This window comes from Frankliniella occidentalis, unplaced genomic scaffold (assembly GCF_000697945.3).
Source record: "Frankliniella occidentalis isolate FOCC.00 unplaced genomic scaffold, Focc_3.1 Scaffold8, whole genome shotgun sequence".
Lineage (NCBI taxonomy): Eukaryota > Metazoa > Arthropoda > Insecta > Thysanoptera > Thripidae > Frankliniella > Frankliniella occidentalis.
The window spans coordinates 3,381,945-3,392,816 of NW_026267138.1; the positions used below are offsets into that span (position 1 = coordinate 3,381,945).

The following is a 10,872-nucleotide window of genomic DNA, read 5'->3' on the forward strand; positions in this document are numbered from 1 at the left end:
CGTCGTGAATTTGACCAGTGGCACGACCACCGCACGACCCAGATACGGCGGCAAACGAACTGGAATACGACGGAATACCTCGATACTTCGTCGTACTCTGGAAACGCAAGTGTGTGAATGTCGCTCACTTGTAGGTGTGTGAATATCCATTCGTACACTTGGGGGCGTAAACATGTGAATTTCTCCTAGAAAATTCACACGTTTACCCCCCCTAAGAGTACGAATGGACATTCACACACCTGCAAGTGAGCGACATTCACACACTTGCGTTTCCAGTGTATATTCGTAGTATGCTGGTCGTAATCAGACAGGTGAAAAATGACGAAAATGCGTCCAAAACACGGATAAGTTTTTTACGCGGGTTGGGCCGGAATGGGTTCAGCGTGGTTCGCTTGACCCAAGCGACCCAAAGGTTGCATTGCACCTGTCACCGCCAGCTGGCGCTGCACTCGGCTGCAGGCGAGGGGCAGGGAGATGCGGGGCGGCGGGAGACGAAATTTTGCTAGGCCGACCCAAACGACCCAGACGGGTCAGGTGGGTCCAGGCTCGCGCAGACTGGACCCATGTGGCCCGTGGTGGGTCTGACAGACCCAACTGACATGCGTATGGGTCGCATTGGTCTAGACTGGGTTGGGTGGGCGGGAAAATAAGCCAAAATAGCTTGGGTCAGGAGAAGCCACCGATCCGGGGCCTCTACCGCACGGGCACAGCACCTGTTCCCGCGCACCGCTCCAGTTTCTAGAGTCCTTGACGTCATTCTCCGCCACTCTCTTTCCCGCGGCAGGTGCTGTCCGACCGGGTGTCGACGCTGCCGCCGCTACTGTCCCAGCTCGAGCAGCGGCCTGACCCGGGCGCCCCGGCGGCCCAGACCCAGGGCGCGCAGAGGCCGGCACTGCTCGTGGAGAAGGACCCGGATGACGCCACCACGGAGCAGGCAGGCGGTGCGGGAGTGCTGCTCGGGAAAGGTACAGTAGAGTGTGTCTCCTACTTGTGAACTCGGCCTGCTGCCGCGAGTCTCACCGGGCCGCCCCGCTCGCAGGCTCCGCCGCGGCCGCCGACCTGCGCTTCGAGTGGGTCATCACGCCGTGGTCCGACTGCTCCGAGTCGTGCGGCGGCAACGGCTTCCAGCTGCGTGGCGCGCAGTGCACGGTGCGCTCGGGTCGCGGCGCCGCGCCCCCCAGCGCCGGCCCCGCCGCCAGCCCCGCCGCCAGCACGCAGACCGTGGACGCCATGCTCTGCGAGGACGCAGGCCAGCCCGCGCCCACCACCTTCCAGCGCTGCGGCACCGAGGACTGCCCGCGCTGGGTCGCGGGCGAGTGGTCCACCTGCGAGGACAGTCGTTGCTTCGACTGGAACACGGGTATTTACTCTCGCCAGGGCTAGACGAGCACATCGTTCAATGAGCAAATGTTATACTGCCGAGCACTTATTATTGTTATCACACATTATTGTTATCTAACCTGGTACCGGCTTAAAGACACCCTTTGTTCTTTTCAAAAGTGTCTTTGCGTTTGTGCTTCCTTTGCTGCAGTGTGGTTCATGGGCGCCGTTCTGGCTACTGGTTGTTCTATACCGAACACAGGCGTGCGAGTATGCAACTCCTCCGCACGCCTGTATCGATACCTTCCTGAACGAAAGGCTTGGCCAAGCGACCGCCACTAAAAACGGCTTGACCGGCAGGAGGCTGCTAAGAAAGACTCAGATAGGAAAAGCCCAGCAACTGAGTCTTTCTTCGCAGCCTCCTGCCGACCAAGTCATTTTCAGCAGCGGTCGCTCGGATAAGCTTTTTTGCCATAGCAGCACAGAACTGTTGTACGACTGTCGAACAACAGTAGAAAAAAAGATACGGATTATCAGTGCGATATACGAAATGAGAAAACTGATTATATCGTTATACTATATTTTTTCCTCGGCACTAAAAAAAACGTAAAAAGATGAAAAATTTTCATGAAAGATGTCGTACAATTGCAATTCAAAATTGTGAATAAGCACTGCGACTTAGAATTGAACGACGAACAAGAGTTGGACGTTCTACATGTACAGAACATTTTGTGATTGGTAAATTACAAAATAAATCATACACAGAGGAACTTATTTGAGTGTGAATGTATCTAAGAGATGAGGGGGAAACGACTGTCAAAATTTGTGTCAGCCGAATTACGGATTAACCGGATTATCTATGGAGTATCCTCTCGATACCGTTTATTTTTCTCTAGAATTACTCTGGATTACCCTAACAGTTCCCCAGATTACCTTGTATTTTTTCGATTTTTTTTTCGGATTACACCTGCCGGATTACCTAACGGCTGTCAGCCGGATTACATTAGTTGTTACATCCTCGCTAAAAGATCAAGGAGCACATATAATTTTTACTTTTTCTCTACTGCAAAATCATTATCCAACCTCGTAATTGGAAAAAGCAGTGCAGTCAGTGTCATAAGGAGACCAGACGAGACCAGACGAAGCGCGTTGAAGCGTCACTGGGAGGTCGGACGACGTTAAAAGGACCCGTCGTCTGTCTTTCACTGTGGGGTCTTATGGCCCAGTGCTATTGTGCAACCTGCCCGCACGCCTGCGTCTCGGTGAATATAAGAAAAGTGGAAGAAGGGGTCGTGGACCACTCTGTAGTACTTGCTCATGCTTCAGCGCCCTTAGCGCTCACGCCGTAGGCAATCAACGCGCATACCCGCTTTGGTGGGCTTGCCTGAGCTTCGGCGCTCACTCACTATTTCTAGAGATTTGTAATAGAAACCTTGCATCTTGATTTTATTTTAACTCTCTTACAAAATTCTGGATACATTACTTTGGTTTCTGGAATTGTGAGAAAATGTCTTAACAGTAGGTGTGCATAGAACTGCATGCCCGTTGCATCGCTCACTCGTGTTGTATTGTCTTGCAGCTATGCAGCGTAGAGACGTTGAGTGCAAGTTGCCTAATGATACAGTGGTAGAACCCACCCTGTGCGACGAGTCGGAGAAGCCCCCTGTCCGACTTGAGTGTTACAACGACCGCTGCAAGGGAACGTGGAGAGTCGGCGAGTGGTCAGAGGTAGTGTAAAGTGTCTGATACTTTTACTCGTTTTTAATATCATTATCTTTTAAATCCATACGTCGGTAAAAAGAACGAGTATTATTTCCCCGGTGGGGACATTAAGGAGCTCAATTATATGTCAATAACTACGAAATCTTCACGTAGTATTGTTATTATTGGTTTATTAGAAAGTCCAGACCGGTAAACACCGCATCTGTAATTGTAAGACAGGTTCTTCCTATTTTTAAGTAAAATTCTGATAAAGCTGTTAGTGAAAGGTTCACTCGGGTTAGTCAATATGCTAAAATTAAGTAGGGCTTCCCCCTTTAGTTAGAAATTTGCTAAAGTAAATTCTGTACAGCACCGTTCCATTCGTATGGCGCGTTTGACGAGGTGGATGTATATAAATCAATTCAAATTTTTCTCAGTGGTGGATTTACATTATTACGCACGAGTACGAGTAAACTCAGAAATCCGTTTTCTTCGTGCAAGGTCAAAATTCTCTTTATCGAATAGAGAGTATTTTACACTTGAGTTGAGAACAAGTTCTCTTGTACTGAGACAAAAACGCTTGATTTATGTACCAAATAAACTTGGACCCCATGCAATAAACGCTTAATTCAATGACTTCATTTTGTGCTTGAATCAAGAGTTTTTATCTTAGCACAAGAGAAATTCTCTCAAATCAACTGCAAAATGCTCTTCGTTCGGTTAAAAGAATTATTGCTTGTGAACCAATACGGCTTTCTGGGTGTACACGGTTGAATACATTGGGCAACAATAAAGTCCGTCACTCTGTTGAGACGTGATACATATCACTTCATCATTTCCAATGCATTAATTGTTTTTCGTTGGGTTACAGTGTGCAGCAAGATGCGGCACATCCGGAGTGAAACATCGCATTCTCCAGTGCGTGTGGTTTGGGACGAAGAAGGCAGCCGGCAACGCTTGCCGCGAACAGCCTCGCCCTGTCGTCATGAAGTCCTGCAAGGTTCCTCCGTGTGGGCAAGGTCCGTACTATCATCGAGACTATCATAGAATCCTATGATGCTAAGAGTCACAGATCCTGTTTACTGAATTGCGTCCAGAGCAGATTTTACTCCACTTTCAGCTTAAAAACTAACTGATTTCTGTTCTAGTTGTAATAAATCAATAACAGTGGTGGCTTTTTTCAACTTCCAAAGAAAAGTTTAAATAAATGTGTGAATAAGGTAGGCCGTGGTTGGGGAACATTGACTTACAAGACAACTGATCTTGCGTGTTGATTAATTAACGCAATTTGTGTTCTATGCGGTACTAGTGTTTCATGATAATGCGGGGGTCCTGAGTGTGGCCCTCGGGACACTAACACAAGGGATGGCTTAACACATTAACAATATCAGATGGAAATGAACTTATCTCTGAAGAGGTCCCAAGTGTGTACTTTTATTTTCATGTGATATCTTCTTTTAAAGTTAACACACAGGATTCCTCCGGGGAAAGTGGTGATAAAAAACTGGTCAGAAGCTGGTTTGTTTCAGTTTATCAAGGACTACAGATTGACATAGGGGTTTAACTGAATTTTGAAAAATAAAAATTATTCTCTATTTTGAGTAAAAAAATATATTTTCAAAAGCCACGTATTATGAAAAAAAATTATTTTTCAAAATTCAGTTAAGCCCCTTTGCCATTCTGTAGTCCTTGATGAACTGAAACAAACAAGCTATTGACCAGTTTTTTATCACCACTTTCTCCGGAGAAATCCTGCGCGATAACTTTAAAAGAAGAAATCCTATGAAAACAAAGGTACACACTTGGGACCACTTCAAAGTTATGTTCATTCAAAGTTATGTTCATTTCATTCGAATATTGTTAATGTGTTAAACCATCCATTGTGATGAGAAATATACCCTCAGGTTCCATCCCTTACACCTACAGTGGCGCAGAAACAATTTTATTGACAAATGTACCAAAAATAATTTTTGGGAGATAAGAGCCTCCTTTAAAGGTAATGTAAACGGAAAAGGTGTAAAGGTGTTTTTATTGTTGTCCACGACGTCTCTGAGACATTGTGTACCTCCGATTTTGGCGATACTTCGTGTTGTCTAGAAGTCGCTCGGATAGACGGATGTGAGAGGGGGTAAGGGGGAAGTACGACGCACCGGCCGGCGGACGACATTATTGGCAGTCTTTGGTGCTGCTACGATAATCTAGAGCAAAAATCCGACGGTGAAGGCAATGTATCGCTCTTGTAATAGTCGTGTAATAGACGCGTAATGGTTACGTAATAGAAGTAATAGAGGTAATAGAGAGGTAATAGAGAGGTAATAGAGGTAATAGAGAGGTAATACATAGGTAATAGAGGTAATATAGGAAATAGGGAGTAGTCGGGCCACGATTTGGGAGAGTGGAAACCCCCCCGCAAAAGCCGATCTGCAACGCTCCGAATACACAATAACCAACCTGCAGAACGTGGGTTGCGGGATACCTTAAAACGCGTGTTTATTACTCTGGATACGCTCGTTAACGAATTCTGCCTAACTTTTTGCGGTCCATAACTAAACGACATGCCTGTACGATTCTTTCCGTGTGCTCAGATTGTCCTTAATGTCTCCTAGTAACTTGCAAACCACGCATAGGTGAAGCAGGGCTGCACCCCTTGTTTTGCAGATAGGCTTTTGTGTATCCGGGGTGTTGCAGATCGGCGTTTTTGTATTCGGCGCGCCGCAGCAGATCGGCTCTTGTTAGGGCGCGTTGCAATGTTTTTATTTGACGACACATTTGTAAAACAAAATGTGCTGCTAACAAAACTAACTAAACTTTCGCTGGTAATTAACAAGTTTTTGAACGGTTTAGGGAGTTTTCTCCTTCATGTGTCTGGCGTTTGATACACCGATTCTCGGCTCTTTGTTGATCTTGAGCATTTCAATAGCATAGACTTCGAATCTAAGCATCTGTTGTTCTTTTTCAGGGGGGGAATGTCGAGACGAGTCTCAGTACTGCACAACAGTTCGAGCTATGAATCTCTGCAGGTTACAACGATACCAAACACAATGCTGCCTTTCTTGTCAATCAAATCGTGGCTAAATAGATTCCTGACAAAAACTGGAGTGTACTGACTGCAATAAAATCGTAATACTATTTAAAGTAATAACAATCATGCCTATAAGGTATTGTAAGCCTCATTACATCTACAAAAAATAGCATTAAGGTTGTATATAATAATTTTAAGTTCTAGTACAATAATATCCGTATGATTTCTTGTTTTAAAGCCTTTCTGTGTTCATCATAGCAGATTATGAATTATTTTTTTTGTTCCTCAGTCTGTGGCAACCTGTGTTAAAACAGTCTAGATAGCTACTTGTTTACAGCATAGCAGCATCTGCCTTTGTGAAAATTATCATAGCTTACAGAATACTGTTCTAATTTTTCTCATCGCACCAATATTTTCACCCTGAAGTTCTACTCAGAGGGATAAAAATCCAATCATTTCAATCTGTCAAGTTTTATGATTTTCGTAAACGAATGTACAAAATATCTAGACAAATTAAGAGCTTCAACTGTTATAAGGTGTACGTAATTGGATTCCACGCAATAAGTGTTTAATGTTTTCTTGTGATTTTTTTAATTTTTTTTTTTGTATTTACAACCGCATTTTTTAAAAAATTATCCTGCATATGGAACTGGAAAGTGAGAAGATAGAAACCCCTTTAGTTGTGACCAGAACATTTGACTACGAATGGGTTTGTTTCACGTTTAGTGAATAAGCAAGTAAACGAATTCCACCGCCGATGCGTTAAAAGCCCCCGTAAAAGAAACAACGCTTAAAATGACAGTTTTTGTGTGACATTCACATAATTTATCAAAAATGTAGCTTATTTTATGCCATTTAATTTTGTTGTCGAACATTTCTGATTTAATCTTAAAACGAAAGGCAGTACATTTGAAAATCACAGTCGTCAGCAGCCCTCACAAAAACATAAACATCCTTCGAGTTAGCGCGAGGGAAGATTAAGCGTCAAACGTTCTGTTGCCTAAAGTTCCTGCCTTCAGGCGATCTGGGGCCGGCTACTGTTTTCTCACATCTGTGAAATTGCTCTTTATTGTTTGATCAGGTTGTATTTGGCGTTCAGGTTTTTGTTAAATGTCAACGATACACCCGAATTATCTCAAATTTGTATGAACGGATTGACATGAGACTCATGTCGAACTGCTTCTGATTATTTTTTTTTATTTATTAATTTTCCATTTAAAAAATCAGAGTTGCTTGGGTGGGTCTAGGGACTGCCACATGGTTAGAGAACGATAAATAGCGCCAATGAGCGGATAATAGCTTCCTTTATCGGGGCGTAAAACTAAGACCGCGGGCGCGGACAAAAGGCCTCTGTCTGGGCCTTAAAAGAACATATCTGTTGATAGATTGAGAATAGTTAAATAGGTGGATTTCAGATTGAATTTAAGCTATTTTGATTCTTTATTTAGAGTCCTAAATTTATGTATACCTATAAGAAATTCTTATGAAAGTAAACTGATCTTTTCACTTAGTGGCTTTTGTACACTAGTCTCACAAATTTGAGAGAAGTACCACTGTAAACTTGAATTATTTTAAAGAAAAGATGTATGTTCCTCGTTTTTTTTTTTTAAATTGAAAAAATATCTATAAAAGTGAATGGACGCGATTTACTGAATGTTTTCAGCCAATGAGGTGAGGTCTTGCACATTTGTAAATATAATATAAATTTGCTGAGCAGTACATTTTTCAACCTCTTCCATGAACCACTGTTAAACATCAGTTAAATCAGCCTATAGACTCACATTAGCTACCTACAAAGAAAAATGGCTCTGCTGGTTGGGGAAATATTACAAGATTACTTATTTATACTATGTACTACAAAATTATTCTTACCAGCTTGTATTGTATATGTTAATGACAATGAAAGTATTCCTCTATTGTAAATCATTCCAAAGCTCCCGCCAACAGAAACATGTGTTGCGGTGTATGGTATAGTAAAAGTATTTATTACAATAATACATATGATCATAAGGGCCATGAACGTTTTAAGTTCCGATCACTATGTGACCCAGGTAAAATGTTAAGTTTACTATCCTGATGTAATACTTACCATAATTCACAATTCCATTATTTATGCCATGTTCACGATGGACTTTCTTATGTTCTGTCAGATCTTCAGTTGGCTTATGTCGTATATGGTTTTTTATGGGTGTTTACGGTGGTCTGTGAACGTTACGTACACCTTACGTACAAACCTTACACTGAAAACTGCTTGCAAATAATAGGTTCCTATTGCAAACGATTTCTTTTGCGGCTCGTAAAGAATTGTGGAGCATTTTAATACGAAGTAGCTGTTCACAGTCTTGCAAACTATTTCTTTGCAATGCGAACACATTGTTGCCAAGGATCCTGACAGTTTGCAAAAAATTGTTTTCGTCAGAACAAACTGATTCTTTGCAATGAAAACCTAGAAAATTCTTTGCAACGTTGCAAAGAATATAGTTTACGAGCATTTTACAGTGTTAAAAGAATATACTTGGAAGTATATAATCATTCGTTTCAGATTTAACTATTTAGATATATTTTCAAATAATAATTTGCTATCAAATATTTGTATGGCAGCCGAGGTTTTAACAAGTCTAAATCCAGCATTTGCTTTCGAGGTTGGGTTTTCACGGTTTCGCATTAGTTCTCGTGGTTCTCATGGGCAACCAGCATCCTGTTACCCTTGTGTTATGTAGCAAGGTTTCCTGTGTTTATTAACCAAATTTAATAGTTCGCTGATGTTGCACCTTGTGGAGCCTCGTAAACATCCCATTCGAGATAACATATATATCAGACATAACTAAGAAAATCCATCAAAAACCCGGCATAAGAGTGTAAAGACAACTGATCATTTTTGTAATCTCTACAAGCCGACAAATGAAATAACTCCTTGAGTGACGAAAGTAGAAGTTCCTTTCTTATCACATCAATGAACATGAGCTCTTTTGAAAGGGTTACCAAGTCGAACACTACTTGCAAAAAATTAGAAACGCCTTCATACAAAATACTCTATTTAACATGGTTGTTAAGTTTTATTTTCAAATAAATCAAGTTGATTGTCTCATCTCTTCTTTTCATCGCCCTATTCCAATGACTTATGCTAAGTTTTCTGCACGTTCCTACTTGTGGCCACAAAATTGTGGCCCCAAACCCGGCGGCCAGAGTCAGCTTAATCCGACCCGACTATAGAACACCCTTTTTCGGGTAATATGGAATCCAAAGCCTTCAGGGTGTAACCAGAAGGTAAGGACATGCTCTGCACATAGTCCGTGACGAGCCGAAAGACCCCGGATGCGTAAACACCAACACAAAAACAGCTTGGAAAGGACTGCCTACCCTCAAGGCGCTCAGCCACAACTTAGCCCTCAGCCACAACTCATCCCGGGGTCACCCACTCACTGGGTACGGCAGCGGGCGTACGACGAGGGCTGCTTGGCGGGCCCACCCACCCTCCAGGCGCCCTCAGCCACAACTCGTCCTGAGGTCACCTACTCACTGGGTACCGCCGCCATGTCGGGGGCGCACGGCGAGTCTGTTCGGCGGGCCCGCCTACCTACCAGGCGCTCTCAGCCACAACTCATCCCAAGGTCACCCAGGCTGCATCAGCTTAAGCGGGAAGCAGACAGCAAACAGCAGACAGCAAACAGCAGACAGCGGATAGTAAATACCGGCGGTTATACCAATTTTCATCAATATTTTAGCATGAAAATCTTTTGTTGGTCTCTCATATTTATTTTCTGAACTTTAAAATTATAAACATGTGCTCAAATCAGGTCAAATCGGGAGGTGCTGTCGGAGCTGTCGGAACAGCATGATAGCACGACAGCGAACAGCATCTCCCGATTACACCTGATTTGTATGCATATTTATATTTTTTAAGTTCAGAAAATAAAATTTGAATTATAATAATAAGATTTCATGACGAAATTGGACGTTTAGTTTTGAAATAATCTGTATTTACTATCTGCTGTCTGGTGTCTGCTGTCTGCTTCCCGTTTAAGCTGATGCAGCCCCACACATTACCTTTTTTAAGCACGGCTTTTGGAGTTGGTTGTTTTTAAAAAGTTTCAATATATGCTAAATCAAAACTTATGTGTGATTTTATGTCAAAGGTTTTAAAATGAAGGCATGATTGTTAGCCATATTTGTTGTTTTTTCACGAACCTTTCATTCATTTGTATATTGTGTTTACCTGAAATTAAAACAAAACTCAGTGCAAAGTGGATGTAGAGACCGCCGCTCTCCAGCGCCTTCTATCTAGTGGTAAGCAGTGTAAACGCGCCATACATCGAATGGTATACCTTGTAAGACCATCAATAAAAGATTGTTGTGAAACCATCGCATCCGGCCACATTACTCACAACAAACCACCATAATGGCATGACCTAGCAATCCGTAAAGCACCCACTGCGAAATACAAAAAAACTTCTCTGCATCACATGTTTTTGCCCATTTACTCTTAGCAGATAAAACGCGATAGTAAGCACAGTGAAAATAGTATGTTTAATGTTCAGAAAATTTTCCATTATGTGTCGTAAATTTAATATTTGTGACTGTTCCTCCAGCCAACTAACAGAGATTGGTCACAAACCGTCAACATGATGAAAATTCGCATCACTATGACGTATTTTTAGACACAATTAATACTTCAACCTGACGTTTTGTGACGCATCTCCGTTGGAAAGCAAAAGGTCTTCTTTTCGACTTGGAATCAGACAAAAAGCTAGCCTGTGGTATCGGATATTTTGACACAAATTCGAAGCACGAAACTTCGCGCCACTACTAAGTGCCCCACTGAACGCGCG

At 42.7% G+C, this 10,872-nt stretch overlaps 1 protein-coding gene across 1 annotated transcript in view; it reads left to right on the forward strand.

Annotated features, from left to right (window-relative positions):
• The window catches only part of LOC113215334 (protein madd-4-like), a 25,587-nt gene extending 16,456 nt beyond the window's left edge, over positions 1 to 9,131 (forward strand). The window contains exons 16-20 of the mRNA XM_052274790.1: positions 785 to 965; positions 1,040 to 1,360; positions 2,900 to 3,048; positions 3,893 to 4,040; positions 5,981 to 9,131. Of these exons, the coding sequence (XP_052130750.1) occupies positions 785 to 965; positions 1,040 to 1,360; positions 2,900 to 3,048; positions 3,893 to 4,040; positions 5,981 to 6,096 (915 nt within the window). The 3' untranslated portion in view covers positions 6,097 to 9,131. The remainder of the gene's footprint in view (positions 1 to 784; positions 966 to 1,039; positions 1,361 to 2,899; positions 3,049 to 3,892; positions 4,041 to 5,980) is intronic.
• Positions 9,132 to 10,872: the final 1,741 nt, after the last annotated feature.